The 18,402-nt window shown below is 40.8% G+C and overlaps 1 protein-coding gene across 1 annotated transcript in view; it reads right to left on the bottom strand.

The window, feature by feature from the left end:
• cacng3b (calcium channel, voltage-dependent, gamma subunit 3b) overlaps positions 1-18,402 on the bottom strand; it is a 26,278-nt gene extending 7,876 nt beyond the window's left edge. The window contains 2 exon segments of the mRNA XM_058048361.2: positions 17,441-17,540; positions 17,542-18,402. Coding sequence (XP_057904344.1) covers positions 17,441-17,540; positions 17,542-17,658 — 217 coding nt within the window. The 5' untranslated portion in view covers positions 17,659-18,402.

The following is an 18,402-nucleotide window of genomic DNA, read 5'->3' as shown; positions in this document are numbered from 1 at the left end:
CTTGTGTGTGTGCAACTGCAACAATTCATCAACGATTAATCGATTATCCAATTAATCGACAGATTCTGATTAGATTCTGATACGTTGCGGACCAAAGCAGTTCATCGAAACAACAAGCTACAGACTAAACAGCAAAGAAAATATAGTTAGTCGGAGACTTAATCACCATACAACAATGGGAAGGAAATTAACTTTCATTAGAACTGCAGCAAATGAATTGATTAATCGATTAACTGACCAATATTTTGGTATTTGATTCATCTAAACAAGCTATGAATTGGCTATCAAAATAATCATTAGTTGCAGTCCTAATCACATTACAACTATGATTAAATGCAAGGGATGGAAATTAACTTTGCAACAATTAATTGATTATCCAATTAATCAACAACTACAGTATAACAATTACCCTTAGATTCTAATACATTGCGGACCCAACCAGTTCACCGAGACCTAATCACGATACAACAATGGGTAGAAAATTAACTTTCATTGCTACTGCAGGAAATGAATTGATTAATCAATTAATTGACCAATATTTTGGTATTTGATTCATCTTAAACAAACTCCAGATTAATTGGCTATGAAAATAATCATTAGTTGCAGTCCTAATCAAGTTACAACAATGACTAAATGTATGGGACGGAAATTAACTTTGCAACAATTAATAGATTATCCAATTAATCAACAACTATAACAATTACCCTTAGATTCTAATACATTGCTGACCAAACCAGTTCATTGAGACCTAATCACGATACAACAATGGGAAGAAAATTTACTTTCATTGCAACCGCAGGAAATTAATTGACAAATATTTTGTTTTTTGCTTAAACAAGCTCCAGATTAATTGGCTATGAAAATAATCATTAGTTGCAGTCCTAATCAAGTTACAACAATGACTAAATGTAAGGGACGGAAATGAACTTTGCAACAATTAATAGATTATCCAATTAATTAACAACCATTTTGGTATCCGATTAATCAAAACAAACAAGCTTGAGATTAACGGATAGCTTGTTTCAACACAGGAAAGTTCAAAACAAATAAAAAATAAACACTTTTTCCGTGTATGAAAGAATGTCCAAATAATCTGCGCCGTTCATGTCTCAGTTTTCGTTTTCTATGGCGTCAAGTTGTGTTCCAGTTTGAGCACAATACGTTATTGTTGCCTGGCAGCAAAAATAAAAAAAGTCTAAGGATTTTTCTTTATTCTTTTGGCAGTCGTCCCAGAGTTGAACCAAACAGCCAGTTTTAAAACAGCTCCCAACCACGGCGTAATGTCTTTTAAATTAGCCGAGGCATTTCCAAACGCGGTCTTATTTTATTTTGCATAGGTTCTTGTTTGGGAGCATTTGTCAGCGCAAATGTCAAATATTTAACTCGCACATTAATAGCTTCACAGCCGAGATAATGCCGTCTAATTCTTTCTCTGAGCCAAGCAAGGTAGAATTCCCCCGCAGGAAGTACAGAATGTGCCGATCTGCACGACCACGGTAATTGGTCAAGTGCAGCTAGGAGAAAACACGCTAAAGTGCAAACCCTATGAAGCTAATTACTTGCAGTTGAGTTTGCTCATTAAATGGGGGACCGAACATTTGATGTAGCACGCCGTCGATCTGACAGACTGCACAACGTTTGATGTCTCGCACTCTCCTGTTGCTGCTGCTGACAGCTGCTACGCGTTGTTGCAAGTCTCCAATCACTTTTGGGTCAATGAATACATTTTGACATCCAACCTGGTGCTGCGAGTACATCATTAATAAGCCTCTTTTTGGAATTGGGGGTGTGATTTATCTGGAAAAAATGCCTCTTCTACTCAGTGTGTGGAAGTTAGCTGATCACATCACACATAAAAGAATAACGATAGTCATATGCGACGTGTTCTTTCAAGACGTGGAAGTAGAACAGGAAAGAGATCGCAGCTGAAATACTACAACTCAAGTTGTAACGGAACAAACCACTAACTGTGTGTGTTTGGTTCATATTGATTTGGTCTGTCTAGGGCCTAACCTACTCGATTAATCAAAACAACAAGCTTCAGATTAATCGGCAAATAAATAATTGTTAGTTGCAGCTTTAATCACAACATGGGAAGGAAATTAACTTAGATGAGAATTGCAACAATTAATCATTTGTCCAAATATTTTGGTATTTGATTAATTAAAAAAAATTGCTTTAGATTAATCGACTAAGAAAATAATCCTTTGTTGCAGCATAATCATTATACAACAATTATCCAATGAAATTTACTTGGATTAGAACCGCAACAATCGATTAACCAATTAATCAACAATCATTTAGAAATTAGACAACAAGCTTTAGATTAATCAACAAACAAAATAATCCTCGGTTGCAGCCATAATTATGATACAACGATTATCTGATGAAATATATGGGAAGGAAATTTACTTAGATTAGAACTGCAACAATAAATTAACCAATTAATCAATTATCATTTAGAAATTTGACAACAAACTTCGATTAATCAACAAAGAAAATAATCCTTGGTTGGAGCCATAATCACAATACAACGATTATCCCATGAAATATATGAGAAGGAAATTTACTTGGATTAGAACTGCAACAATCGATTAACCAATTAATCAACAATCATTTTGAAATTAGACAACAAGCTTAGATTAATCAACAAAAAAGTAATCCTCGGTTGCAGCCATAATCACGATACAACGATTATCAAATGAAATATATGAGAAGGAAATTTACTTGGATTAGAACTGCAACAATCGATTAACCAATTAATCAACAATAATTTGGAAATTAGACAACAAGCTTGAGATTAATCAACAAAGAAAATAATCCTTGATTGCAGCCATAATCACGATACAACGATTATCCGATGAAATATATGAGAAGGAAATTTACTTGGATTAGAACTGCAACAATCGATTAACCAATTAGTCAACAATCATTTAGAAATTAGACAACAAGCTTGAGATTAATCAAGAAAATAGTCCTTGGTTGCAGCTCTAATCATGAAGGATCAAATACATCAAATGTACGTAAATTCAGAAGGCAAATTTGAACATGTGAAGCAAATTAATCGGAAAGAATTTAAAAAATAAAAGTTTTTCCCTGTAAAAATCGGATAAAACCATGTCGACATAATTTCCAGTTATGAAGAAACGATTCAGTCACAAACGACATGCAACATCCGGATGCGTTTTCTTTCAGGCCTGTCGCACGTCGTCATCTGATTGGACGACAAGAGTTGCAGTAACGTTACAGAAGGCAGCTGAGGTCTTAGCTGTTCCTGTTGGGTGCATCAAGGTATAAGGAATCATCAATCACAGCTTTGGCGGTCTGGAAATTCATTACACCTCCTGACTTGTAAGTGGACGGATTGGTATTGAACTCCACACACACACACACACACACACACACACAATTACAGAGATTCATTAAGACCAGTGTGCTGGGGATGCAAGATCTGATCGTCCACTCAAAGTCCACAAAGAAGTCCGCGTAAGCGACTGCAAAGATTCTTTCTTTGTGCGATAATGAGGCCAATACGAAGGAGCACACGGGGACAGTCCAGGTCCAGTACATCCCATACATACACAGTACATGCAGTTGGTACACACGTGCCTCCCAAAGGTCAGCGTGACCCGAGGGCGGCGCTATGGCATTATGGGACGCAGAGAACGGGGACGAGGGTTCAGCGTGTTTTATCTCATGTGTCATGCTGGTACACTTTGTTCTGCTGGCTGCACTACACAACAACATGTACATTCCCTCAGGTGGGACGTTCTTTTCTTAGTAAGACACAAATATATGATGTCGTCATCAACGGGCTCGGACCGAAAAGGATGCTGGAAATGAGAGTGCGTTTTGCGAGAATTTAGAAAGCGAACAAACTGAGCAGACTGATCATTCCACAACACTCCTGACACGTGGTGTCACATTTCAGCTCATGTTTGAAATCAGTAAATACGGATCTTTTAAATGAATGCAAGGCATAACTTACGCATACGTGTGTGTGCAACTGCAACAATTCATCAACGATTAATCAATTATCCAATTAATCAACAGATTCTGATACGTTGCGGACCAAAGCAGTTCATCGAAACAACAAGCTACAGACTAAACAGCAGAAAATATCGTTAGTCGGAGACCTAATCACGATACAACAATTTCACTAGAACTGCAGCAAATGAATTGATTAATCGATTAATTAACAAATATTTTGGTATTTGATCCATCTTAAACAAGCTCCAGATTAATTGGCTATGAAAATAATCCTTAGTGACAGTCCTAATCACATTACGATGATTAAATGCATGGGACAGAAATTAACTTTGTAACAATTCATCAACGATTAATCGATTATCAAATTAATCAACAGATTCTGATACGTTGCGGACCAAAGCAGTTCATCGAAACAACAAGCTACAGACTAAACGGCAAAGAAAATATCGTTAGTCGGAGACCTAATCACGATACAACAATGGGAAGGAAATTAACTTACACTAGAACTGCAGCAAATAAATTGATTAATCGATCAACTGACCAATATTTTGGTATTTGATTCATCTTAAACAAGCTCCAGATTAATTGGCTATGAAAATAATCATTAGTTGCAGTCCTAATCACGTTACAACGATGATTAAATGCATAGGACGGAAATTAACTTTGCAACAATTAATCGATTATCCAATTAACAACCATTTTGGTATCCAATTAATCAAAACAAACAAGCTTGAGATTAACTGATAGAGTAAATGTTTGGTTGTAGCTCCCCATCACAATACAATGGATATGCGATTCAATATATGAGAAGAAAATAAACTAACTAGCAGAAAGCTAATTTCAACACAGGAAAGTTTAAAACAAATAAAAAATAATAAAAAACACTTTTCCCTGTAAAAATCGGATGAAAGAATGTCCAAATAATCTGCTACGTGCAACTTTCACTAGAACTGCAGCAAATGAATTGATTAATCTGATTAATTCACAAATATTTTGGTATTTGATCCATCTTAAACAAGCTGCAGATTAATTGGCAACGAAAATAATCACTAGTTGCAACTTTCACTAGAACTGCAGCAAATTAATTGATTAATCGATTAATTAACACATATTTTGGTATTTGATCCATCTTAAACAAGCTCCAGATTAATTGGCTATGAAAATAATCATTAGTTGCAGTCCTAATCAAGTTACAACAACGACTAAAATGTACTTTGCAACAATTAATTGATTATCCAATTAATTAACAACCATTTTGGTATGCGATTAATCAAAACAAACAAGCTTGAGACATGAGATAAAAAACACTGATGGCACAACTGAGGACGACTACATCTACCAACAGTTTAGACGAGGATCTGGCCTTCCAGACTGGTTAACACCCCTCCGTTATGATCGCAAAGAAAGGTCAGCACGCGTCGTGTGCGCCGGCGTAGTGAAACGACTGGAGAGTAGCGGTGGCGTGCATGCAGAGCAGTAACAGTACGCCACTGGAAGCAAAGAAAAACACAAACACAGTGCCTTCAAACAAGGTTAAACACGGCAGACAAACACAAACAACCGTGTGCGCCCAAATGTTCCGACATTTGTGACGAGTTGGGTATGAGGTGCCAGCTGTGTGCCCTTGAGCCGCACACATACACGCGTGCGCGCGTACACACGCATGCACAACGAATCATGCGAGCAAACGGCAACATGAATATTTAAAAAGACATCATACTTCCTCATGTTGTGGCCAGAGGTGTTTATTTACTTAACTATAGAAAGTACCAGGCATGCATGGGATGGGGTCTTTTTCTATGCCGCTGATCCTCACTAGGGTGGCGGGGGTACACCCTAGACTGGTCGCCAGCCACTCACAGGGTACATATCGACAATCAATCACTCACACTTATTAGGAGGTTTGTGCCACATAGAAATGTGCAGCTTTCTAAAATGTACACTTGCCATTCATTCATTTTCTACCACAGGGGGTGCTGGAGCCTATGCCAGCTGTCTTCGGACGACATGCGGGGTACACCCTGGACTGGTCACCAGGGTACATATCGACAATCAATCATTCACATTTATTAGGAGGTTTGTGCCAGATAGAAAAGTGCAGCTTTCTAAACTGTACAATTGCCATTCATTCATTCATTTTCTACCATGGGGGTGCTGGAGCCTATCCCAGCTGTCTTCGGACAACAGGCGGGGTACACCCTGGACTGGTTGCCAGGGTACATATCGACAATCATTCATACTTATTAGGAGGTTTGTGCCACATAGAAAAGTGCAGCTTTCTAAACTGTACACTTGCTATTCATTTATTCATTTTCTACCACGGGGGTGCTGGAGCCTATCCCAGCTGTCTTCGGGTGACAGATGGGGTACACCCTGGACCGGTCGCCAAGGTACATATCGACAATCATTCATACTTATTAGGAGGTTTGTGCCACATACAAAAGTGCAGCTTTCTAAACTGTACACTTGCCATTCATTCATTTTCTACCAAAGGGGGTGCTGGAGCCTATCCCAGCTGTCTTCGGACAACAGGCGGGGTACACCCTGGACTGGTTGCCAGGGTACATATCGACAATCATTCATACTTATTAGGATGTTTGTGCCACATAGAAAAGTGCAGCTTTCTAAACTGTACACTTGCCATTCATTCATTTTCTACCACAGCGGGTGCTGGAGCCTATCCCAGCTGTCTTCGGGCAATGGGCGGACTGTTCGCCAGCCAATCACAGGGCACTTATAGACAATGACTTATTAGGACGTTTGTGCAACATAGAAAAGTGCAGCTTTCTAAACTTAATTAATTGAATGTCGTACTTGTTGATGGTAGCATGACATCTTATTTTCATCGATTTAGTTGATGAATGACTGATTTTTTTTTTTTAACCCCGCGAGTCAAATTTTGCCCACAGTGCTTCAGATGATACATTTCAGCTTTACAGATGCCATTGGCGCGGCGGTAAAGACGTCCCCCTCATGATACACGCTCCTATTAGTCGTAACGGAGGTAATTACAGACACTTTGCGGCACCTCTTGAAGAGGTGCAACATTTATTTATTCAAGTGGAGGACATAATTGGGGCACGGCATCCATTAGCGGAGGCCACCATTAAAGGAAATACAGCATATCGTTATATGAAATCGGACACAAGTTAAAGTCGGTGAAAATAATTACTTTCACTCGGCGTGCTTAGGGGACCGGAAGATGGCAAACAACATCTGTTCTAAAAAATCCAGCAAGGGACCTTTTTTTTTTTTGCGGCATCTCTTCCCCCCTCCGCTGATAACACTCGCTAATGAAGGCATAACATGCCTCAAAGCTGTCCCTAATCAGATGGTGTGTGTGCTCCAAAAGCCGAGTGTGACCCCCCCCCCCCAAAACCAGCCAGATGCAGGCGCAAACACATGCATGACAGGCAACGACGACGACAAGGATGGAGTGAGCGAGGGTGAAGGAAAGAAAGTTGAAAAGCAGAGCAAATTGGGCCGCTTGTTTCTTCCGAGCGCCTCTGACAGCTCAGCGTGGGTGACGGAGCCACTTCCTCTTCTCGTTCTTTTTCGTGCGTCTATACCTCGCTCGCTCTCTCTGATTACCTCTTTCAGGCGGAGGAGAGAGAGAGAGGCAAGACGAGAGAAAATGCGGGAAAGAAGCTGGTTTCCACGGTGATGGCGGATGAAAGGGGAACGAGGTACGTTGTGCTTGGATGCACATCTCGTGTTTTTTACCATGACTTTTTTTTTTTCCCCCCCCCCCCCCCGCCATTTTTCTGCGTGTTCATCCTCACCCCCCCCCCTGTGTCTCTTTCTCCTGCCAAATGTTCTCATCACATCCCCTTAGGTTGACTCCCTCCGTTCCAAAATAGACACTTCAACTGGGGTTACGGCGTACGGCTCTTTAGGAAGACTTTAAGAGTGCTTTTTCAAGGAACCAAAATATGAATAATGACTTCCAAAACACGCAAAAAAATAAAAAAAAAGCCGTATTACATAAAGAGGGGATGTACAGTATGTACAGACTAGCGGTAGGCTAGGCTCTAATATGCACTACACATACCAGGAACGACTTTGAACGCTAAACCGTCTTCACCCCCAGTCAGCGTCTTCAAACTAGCCTTTTTCCAGTGCATATTAATGGTTCCATCATTAATATTTCACTTGCTTGAGAACACGTGTTGACTCTATCAGGGTCATACGTGTAACATGACATACTTCCTGTAGTGGAATAAACGCGTATGCATTTTTTTTTTTCATGATCAGAAAAAAGCTGCACAGTGGGTGAGTGGTTAGCAAGCAGGCCTCACAGCTAGGAGACCCGAGTTCAATTCCACCCTCTGCCATATCTGTGTGAATAATTTCGACTGAAGACAGCTGGGATAGGCTCCAGCACCCCCGCGACGATAAGTGGTATGAAATGAAGGAATGATCAGAGAAAGGCTGTACGGTGGTGGAGTGGTTAGCACGCAGGCCTCACAGCGAGGGAACCCGAGTTCAATTCCACCCTCGGCCATCTCTGTGTGAATAATCTCGCCCAAAGACAGCTAGGACAGGTGGTAGAAAATGAATGAATGATCAGAAAAAGGCTGCACGGTGGAAAAAGTGGTTAGCATGCAGGCCTCACAGCTAGGAGACCCAAGTTCAATTCCACCCTCGGCCAATTCTGTGTGAATAATCTCGCCTAAAGACAGCTGGGATAGGCGGTAGAAAAGGAATGAATGATCAGAAAAAGGCTGCACGGTGATCGAGTGGTTAGGACGCAGGCCTCACAGCTAGGAGACCCGAGTTCAATTCCACCCTCGGCCATCTCTGTGTGAATAATCTCGCACGAAGACAGCTGGGATAGGCGGTCGAAAAAGAATGAATGATCAGAAAAAGGCTGCACAGTGGAAAAGTGGTTAGCTTGCAGGCCTCACAGCGAGAAAACCTGAGTTCAATTCCACCCTCGGCCATCTCTGTGTGAATAATCTCGCCCAAAGACAGCTGGGATAGGCGGTAGAAAATGAATGAATGATCAGAAAAAGGCTGCACAGTGGACAAGTGTGGGGGAGTGGTTAGGACGCAGGCCTCACAGCTAGGAGACCCTAGTTCAATTCCACCCTCTGCCATCTCTGTGTGAATAATTTCGACTGAAGACAGCTGGGATAGGCTCCAGCAGCCCCGCGACCCACGTAAGGATAAGCGGTAGAAAATGATTGAATGATCAGAAAAAGGCGAGTGGTTAGCACGCAGGCCTCACAGCTAGGAGACCCGAGTTCAATTCCAATTTTCCACATTCCAAAAACATGCTAGGTTTAATTGGCGACTCCAAATTGTCCATAGGTATGAATGTGAGTGTGAATGGTTGTTTGTCTATATGTGCCCTGTGATTGGCTGGCCACCACCAGTCCAGGGTGTACCCCGCCTCTCGCCCCTAAGAAGACAGCTGGGATAGGCTCCAGCACCCCTTGTGAGGAAAAGCGGTAAAAAATGAATGACGTCGGTAGACCTCACTCTTACACTGGACACAACACTTGACAGTCGGGTTTTTAGCTCAATGGCTAGCGCTCTCAACGCTCGTTCTGCAGACCCTGGGTCGAACCAAACTGATTACACTGATAAGTTATTCCGTCTCCTTATCCCATTTGGATGAGTTTGTGTTCCTTCAGTCCCAAAAAGCATCCGACTCCCCCCCCTGCACCACTTTTGGTCATCCATTTAAACCTCGGCTTTCATCTTTTTCCTCATTCCAGCCATTCAGTTTGTCCGTTTCTCCCCCAATCATTTGACTCTCAGGGCTCAGTCAAAGAAGATTTACCCCCCCCCCCACCCCCCCACTCTCATTCCCACCTGTGATAGTTCCCGTTTTAAGACTCCCTAGACTAAGACTCTTGGAAAAGACTTCATTTATTTGGCATAGCTTTACAGGCTACGTTTTCGGAAACAATCTGGTACATCATTTCGACGCTTCGATTCTTCCTGCTTGTGCACAGATCCTTCTTCATCTTCTCAAACCCTCACACAAATATTCCCATAACAATGAACACATCACAATATTTCAAAATATTGCATGAGAAGAAAAAAAAAAGACGACCACCAACGCCGAATGGAGTCTGACAGCAAATTCTCTTCTCTTCCAATCCCCGCCCTTACAAAAAGAAAATATATTTATCAATATATTTCTTTAAATATATTATAATTATTATTAATTATAATTAATTATTTTAATTTTTTTATTTTAAAATCATAATTATAATTATTATTAATTAATTCATAATTATTTTTTCCATTATATTTCCAAATACATTATATATTATAAATACATGGAATAATATATTTTTGTACATATATTATACAATATATTATATATTCATGTAATATATGGCAACATATTGCAGAATATACAAATGATTGCCGCTTTCAATATGTTTATATATTAAATCCAAATATATAATATACGAGTTTATACATCCCAAATTATATGCAATTTTATATATGGAAAAATATAGTCCTTTTTTGGTCTTGATCGCAATATATTTTTTTAATATGTATCAATATATATACATATATATGATCTATGCATATATTGCAATATATTGGAAAATATAACCATAAGATCCCATATATGGAAATATATTTCCTAATATATTGCATTATATTTGCCAATATACTGCAATATATTTTTTTTCCATAAGGGCGGGCATGTGATGATGATGATGATGCCCGTGTCTCCATCTTGATCCTCTTTATTTAACGCCATCGTTTAGACAAGCCGTCTCAATCTTTACCCAACCCTTCGCCGTCAGTTAGTTGATTATTTTTTTTTATCCCAGACACGGACAGTACCCCCCCCCCCACCCCCCACACGGTGACTGATTGCCTATTTCCATCTCCTCCTTGATTCCTTCTTTTGGTGCTTCTTTCTGGAACCCCCCCCCCCCCCCCCCCCCCCCCCCCCCCCCCGGGCGATCGTTTTGTTCCCTCCAGGTGATATCTCCAGCATGGTCAAACACTCCTAGGGGGATTCATCACAAACCGAAGCCCCGTATGGCTCATCCATCATTTGGCAGCTACAGCACCCCCCCCCCCCCACCCGTTCATTCACATTTGGCTCAGCTCATTCCAACCCCTCCCCATCCATCCCTGCTCATTTCCAGGCTGGCTGTACGCTCATGCATCACCTCGGCACACCTGCACAAATAACAACATTCAGCGGGAAAAGAAACCGCCCACCAACATTGTTTTGAGGTGCGTGTACCTGTGTGTGTGTGTGTGTGTGTGTGTGTGTGTGTGTGTATGTTGATAATCATCACAGCCCATTTACACTTGGCTTAATTTGGCCTGATTACAAATGACAATGGAGCTAATGGCACAAATGTCGGCGGTTAACTTTGAATAATCACAAATGAAACGGAGCGTCTTCCAACAAATATTCACTCCATGCAAATATGCTGCTTTAATGTGTTTATCGAGCGGTGTGTACAAGATACACACACACACACACACACACACACACACACACACGTTACCCAGCTGTGTTGTGACTTAGTGGGATGTTATTTTGGATTCAGGGACAGTATGGATGCTTTTAGATCATCATGGATAAAGTTGATCAGATTATGTCTAAAATCGATCAATTGTATGTGGAAATATTCATTGTATTTTTTTATTTAATTGTATTTATTTTTGTAATGATTTTTTATTATATTATATATATTGGTAATATTCATTCATTTAATTTAATTTAATTGTATGTGTGTGTATGGATGGAAAGTATCCAATTCAAATTTTAGTTCCTATATCTAGGGCCGTGACTAACAATTATTTTCTAATTATTGTCAATTAATTTGAGGTAAATGAGGTTAATTTTTTATAAGTTTTTATTATATTATATATATTAATAATATTTATTAATTTATTATTTTTAAAATTAATTGTGGGCGGCACGGCGGTCGAGTGGTTAGTGCGCAGACAAACAACCATTCACACTAACATTCATACCTATGGACAATTTGGAGTCGCTAATTAATCTAGCATGTTTTTGGAATGTGGGAGGAAACCGAGTACCCGGAGAAAACCCACGCATGCACGGGGAGAACATGCAAACTCCACACAAAGATGGCCGAGGGTGGAATCGAACTCGGGTCTCCTAGCTGTAAGGCCTACGTGATAACCACTCGTCCACTGTGCAGTCACAATAACATCTTGTTTCCATTTGTACTGAAGCTGCAACAATTAATCCATGATTAAAAACATATCTAATTAATCAAGTACTATTTTGGTATTTTTTTTAATTTAAAAATTTTATTTTTTCCTTTGTCATCCCTGATTTTTTTTAACATCTTTTGCCTCTTTTCTTCTTTTTCTTTATAATGTGGACCAAATCAGAAGCTAGTTGTGTTTGGGCCGAATCGATAACTCGATTAATCAAAACAACAAGCTTCAAATTAATCGCTTAAAAAAAAATAATCATTAATTTTTATTTTACATTTCCTTTGTTATCCATGATTTTTTTTTTTTTTTACATCTTTTGCCTCTTTTCTTCTTTTTCTTTATAATGTGGACCAAATCAGAAGCTAGTTGTGTTTGGGCCGAATCGATGACTCGATTAATCAAAAACAACAAGCTTCAAATTAATCGCTTAAAAAATTAATCATTAATTGCAACCCTAATTTGCACAATTCAACATGTCCAAAAAGGAGTATGAATCTTAATTTTAAAAAAAAATTATAATAATTTGGAATAATAACGTTAATATATACCTTATTTAGTATATTTTTCCCTGACTTTACACATTTGATACAAAGACCAGTACATAGTACCTAATGTTACAACCCCCCCCCGTCCAAAGAGATGTCCATTTCCTGTCAATGTATGAAGCTTTTATGAATGATGAAAATAAGCGAACAATAACACAAACATCATTCACTACGTTATTATATGACTGAGCTCTTCTCATCTGTATGCCGTTTTGCATGTGAGCCAGAACACGTGTGTGTGTGTGTGTATTGTGTGTGTGTGTGTGCACTGACATTGTGCTGACATTGTGTTAACTTGCTGTATTGCCCCCACTGCTCTGTTTATGTGATAGCTTGGGAATATCCTTGAATTTGTCTATTTACTCATCCAATTACAAGCGTGAGAGAGACTGTGTGTGTGTGTATGTCAGTAGATCCTCAGACCTGCACCATCTGGCCTTGTAATAGCCTCCTATGCCCCCCAGAATGAGATGGTTATGTTTGGCTGCACACAAAAGACACACACACACACACACACACATTTCATCTGGAGGCAATGTAAAGTTGACTTGCTCCAATGCAGAAAATGATCAGAAGACACCTCAAAGTCAAATCATCTGCAGGAAATTACAATGTGCCAAGTTGAGGGTGAAGGATTACAAACTTTTTTTTTTTTTTTTATGTGTAGCCTTGCCTGCGAGGAGGAAAACAGCTCAGAAAATATCATATTCCGAACAGATATCAAGGAAAAATATTGCAGTTCAGGAAACACCCTCTAGCCTGAAATAACCTTTTATGTTCCCAAAGTGAAAACAACTGCAGGCCGGCGAAACGGCCATATTTATGAAGAGGTAGAAACATCTGTAACACTCTGCGTGCGAGTCACCTTCCGCGCGTGTTACATGGACCCTCGGTGGCAGGGGTCTCAAACCCGCGGCCTGCGGGCCAAATGTGGCCCGCGTTTGAGGCCCCCTGCCTTGATATGAAAGTTTAACGTTAGCGCGGCCCACGCAAGTTTGATATGGATGCTGTATAGTTATCCTCCCTATCCGTGTGGAAGTGGTAAGTTTTTGGGTTTGATATGGATGCTGTATGGTATCATGTACCCAGAAAAAAATGATTACGTTTGATTAATGTTCATGTTAAAAGGTTAAATGACTGTTAATAGTTATCCTCCCTATCCGTGTGGAAGTGGTACGTTTTTGGGTTTGATATGGATGCTGTATGGTATCATGTACCCAGAAAAAATTATTATTACATTTGATTAATGTTCATGTTAAAAGGTTAAATAACTGTTAATAGTTATCCTCCGTATCCGTGTGGAAGTGGTACGTTTTTGGGTTTGATATGGATGCTGTATGGCATCATGTACCCAGAAAAAATTATTACTACGTTTGATTAATGTTCATGTTAAAAGGTTAAATAACTGTTAATAGTTATCCTCCCTATCCGTGTGGAAGTGGTAAGTTTTTGGGTTTGATATGGATGCTGTATGGTATCATGTACCCAGAAAAAATTATTATTACATTTGATTAATGTTCATGTTAAAAGGTTAAATAACTATTAATAGTTATCCTCCCTATCCGTGTGGAAGTGGTACGTTTTTGGGTTTGATATGGATGCTGTATGGTATCATGTACCCAGAAAAAATTATTATTACGTTTGATTAATGTTCATGTTAAAGGTTAAATAACTGTTAATAGTTATCCTCCGTATCCGTGTGGAAGTGGTAAGTTTTTGGGTTTGATATGGATGCTGTATGGTATCATGTACCCAGAAAAAAATTATTACGTTTGATTAATGTTCATGTTAAAAGGTTAAATAACTGTTAATAGTTATCCTCCCTATCCGTGTGGAAGTGGTACGTTTTTGGGTTTGATATGGATGCTGTATGGTATCATGTACCCAGAAAAAATTATTATTACGTTTGATTAATGTTCATGTTAAAGGTTAAATAACTGTTAATAGTTATCCTCCCTATCCGTGTGGAAGTGGTAAGTTTTGGGCTATTTAAGTTGAAAGGAAATAACTTGAAGGCTACCGTTTAGGTGGCTAGCTCTCTAGTTTGCGAGTTAGCATGTGTCTCAAGACCTCTGCAGTTGCGCAATATGTTGTAAATAAAAAGAGTATAAATGTGACTATAGTCGTGTTTTGTCATGTCTACAGGGCTCTAATAATGCTTTGTTCATTTTAATATGTAAAAAATAATTTGTCTACCCACCAACTATATGTGGTTTCTCAAGTTTTTATAATTTGCTGTTTTATTATTATTATTATATTTATTTATTACTGATTTTCTTGATTTGTTTATTTTTCATCTTATTTTGTGCAGAAAAATAAAAATTAAGATATGTGAGAACAGTGGAATGTTTTATCAGAGCTTTTATTGTAGAAAATCGGAACCAAAGCACTGAAAAAGTTTGTATATTTTTCTGTTTTTAATAAATGCGTTTTTTTTTTTTTGGGTGGGGGGGGGACCTGATGCGGCCCAGCTTTGCCTAGACCCTAGCTCCAGTGGCCCCCAGGTAAATTGAGTTTGAGACCCCTGCTATATGGAGTACGTAATATGAACTGCCTCCGACTGGAAAACATCTATAATGATCATATTGCATCGACATTAAAATGACAAATACGTGGAAATGCAGAAAAACACAACACAAAATCCAAAAATCCAAGACGATATTTGCCGTCATATCATATGCTTTCATTGAAATAAAATCATCTCAAATAGAAGTGTACTTCTTTAAGTTGATCCATTTATCTTTCCTGTCTTCTCCGGTTATTCCGAGCCGGCCGTGATGGATTCACTTTCTGTTTAGTTCTCCTTTGATCGCTAAAGGCCATCTCATTTAAATGCCTGCCGCATTTTTTTTTTTTTTTTAAGAGTTTGATTCCGTCACAAGCTAGTCCTTGTCAGGTGTGACACTGCAGGGCGACGGGTTTTTTTTTGGAGGCGAGCCCTTTTTGAGTTGCGAGTAAAAGCCTTATTAAATAGAGATGTCGCAACACAAGATTAAACACCGTGTTTGTCACGCTATACATAATACAAAGGCCATCCATTTTCCATGCAACGTATTCTGTGCACAGGATCGCACACGCCGTCTGAGTTCGGGGGGGGGTGGGGGGGGCCGGGGGGTGTCGACGCTGGACCCATTGCTTGTCAATCAAAGGGCTAATGCATCAAGACGGATGTTCGCACTTTCGTTTAACCTGACAACCAAGTAGGGTGTTCTAAGTTTTTCACAAGCCATAAATGACACTTGCCCCCCCCCCCCAAAAAAAAATGTGTTTTGTAGAGCGCATGTGAGAAATTTCAAGTCAATCCGACTTAAGTGTTCAAACTTTAATATTAGCACTAATAGGTAGTGTCTGTTTTAGAAATACACAATGTGTCTCATGTTGAGCTGCTGCAATTAATCGATGATTAATCGATTATCTAATTAACTATTTGGGTTTTTTTTTTATTTTGATTGCTCCAGCATACCCATGACGCTTGTGAGGATAAGCGGTAGAAAATGAATGAATGAATGATTGTGCACTAAGGGGGTTGGGGGGGGGGCGTACAACGATGAATCTCGCACACAATAAAACTAAAATAAAGTAAAATTATTCCAACAACATGCATGCTAGGTTAATTAGCGACTCCAAATTGTCCATAGGTATGAATGTGAGTGTGAATGGTCGTTTGTCTATATGTGCCCTGTGATTGGCTGGCCACCAGTCCAGGGTGTACCCCCGCTACTCTCGCCCGAAGAAGACAGCTGGGATAGGCTCCAGCACCCCCGCCCATGACCCTCGTGAAAATAAACGCTGTTACATAGTGTGTTACAGTTTTGTTGTTTTTTTTTACTAAATAAGACATCCGACTAGGTTGCACGGTGGTCGAGTGGTTAGCGCGCAGACCTCACAGAGTTCAATTCCACTCTCGGCCATCTCCGTGTGGAGTTTGCATGTTCTCCCCGTGCATGCGTGGGTTTTCTCCGGGTACTCCGGTTTCCTCCCACATTCCAAAAACATGCTAGGTTAATTAGCGACTCCAAATTTTTCCCATAGGTATGAATGTGAGTGTGAATGGTTGTTTGTCTATATGTGCCCTGTGATTGGCTGGCCACCAGTCCAGGGGTGTACCCCCGCCTCTCTCGCTCAAAGAAGACAGCTGGGATAGGCTCCAGCACCCCTTGCAAAACTCATGAGGATACGCGGTAGAAAATGAATATATATGTTGCCAGTTTGTAGGGCCAGATTCAAACACTTAGTGGGCTGCATGCGGCACCCGGGACTGTAGTTTGCCCACCCCTGCTGCTTTAGAGTCACAGGTGAGCCGGGGCAATAGGCGGCGGGGGGTGCACGTGGGAACGGTCACCAGTCAATGACAGGACGTAAAAGACAAACAACGTATGTATAGGCGATTTGGAGTTTCCGTTGATCCTAACATGTTTTGGGAATGTCGGGAGATCATGGAAACTCCATATAGTTTTCCAAACCCGGACGCCGTGCCGAGTACTACTTGCGTTTTGGCATACACGGATATCCCAGCAACAGTGTGTTGGTGGTGCAGCCTTTGAGTTTCTACCTGCAGCTACAAGCTCTGTGGTTGGGGGGTTGATTCCCAGGGATTATTTGACACACACATACACACATATATACACACATTTGACTCGGCGTTACACAAACACAAGCAAGTCCACACACACACACACACACACACACACACACACAGGTCATCCAGACTGGTCACGTACCTTCCAGACAGCAGGTCCGCCAGAGGCCGGAGTGCGTCATCACCTCCTCGTTCTTGCGGCTGGTGTCGTTGTCGTTGTTGCTCTTGACACGGCAGACCCCCCCGCGAGTACAACCAGTAGTCGGTCCCCACGGCGATGGTCATGAGGCTGAAGGCGGCGAACGCGCCCACCGTCGTCACAAGCATCTGGACGCCGCGGTCACACATCAGCATCTTCATATAGGCGGTTCCGGTTGGTTTTGGGGGTCTTAATCTGTCTTCAGCTCCGAGATTTTTTTTTTTTTTTTTTTTGGTCCGGGAATTCAACAGACCGCCGTCAAAGCAGACATGTCGGCTGATAGTGGGAAGTGTTTTTTTAGTGAGTGATGGAGCGGACGAGGTTGGATGGCAAAGGGCGGCGCATCGAAAAAAGACGCACACACACACACACACACACACACTTTAACGACCACCGGTTGTCGTCGACTGTAGCGCACACTCGCTCGCTTCACTCACCCCGAAAAGACGCCACATTGTCTGCCTTTTTTTTCGTCATGTATCCCCGGAGTTAGCACTAGCTAACTCGGCCTACTAGCCGGCTCCATTTCCTAACAGAAAAACATGTCCACCAGGAATTGGAGCACTCCTTGTCGTTTTCCCGGTAATGTCCGAGCTTATACGGAGTTGGGTACCGTCAAAGTGGAGCAGGTTTCGTCGTGTTTTACACTCGCTGACATGTTCCTTCGTCTAAATCCGGCGTCCACCAAAATGGAGACGTCTTCTCCGGGCAACACAGAGGGGCTGCATGTATTTCCCGCCGGAGGACTGACAAAGAAACGTGCCTGTTGGTATAAATGAAAGAAAGAAAGAAAAAAAAAAACAGTGACAGCCGTCGCCTCCTCCTTAGTCCTCGTCCTCCCCCTCTTCTTCTTCTTCCTCCTCCCCTCTGCCCAACCAACACAAACTAAAACTAACCGCGCGTCT

This window comes from Doryrhamphus excisus, linkage group LG16 (genome assembly GCF_037039965.1).
Source record: "Doryrhamphus excisus strain RoL-2023G ecotype Guam linkage group LG16, RoL_Dexc_Guam_v1.1, whole genome shotgun sequence".
Taxonomy (NCBI): Eukaryota; Metazoa; Chordata; class Actinopteri; order Syngnathiformes; family Syngnathidae; genus Doryrhamphus; species Doryrhamphus excisus.
Note: the sequence above shows the minus strand (reverse complement) of the source record. Positions and strands in the feature narration are given on the sequence as shown.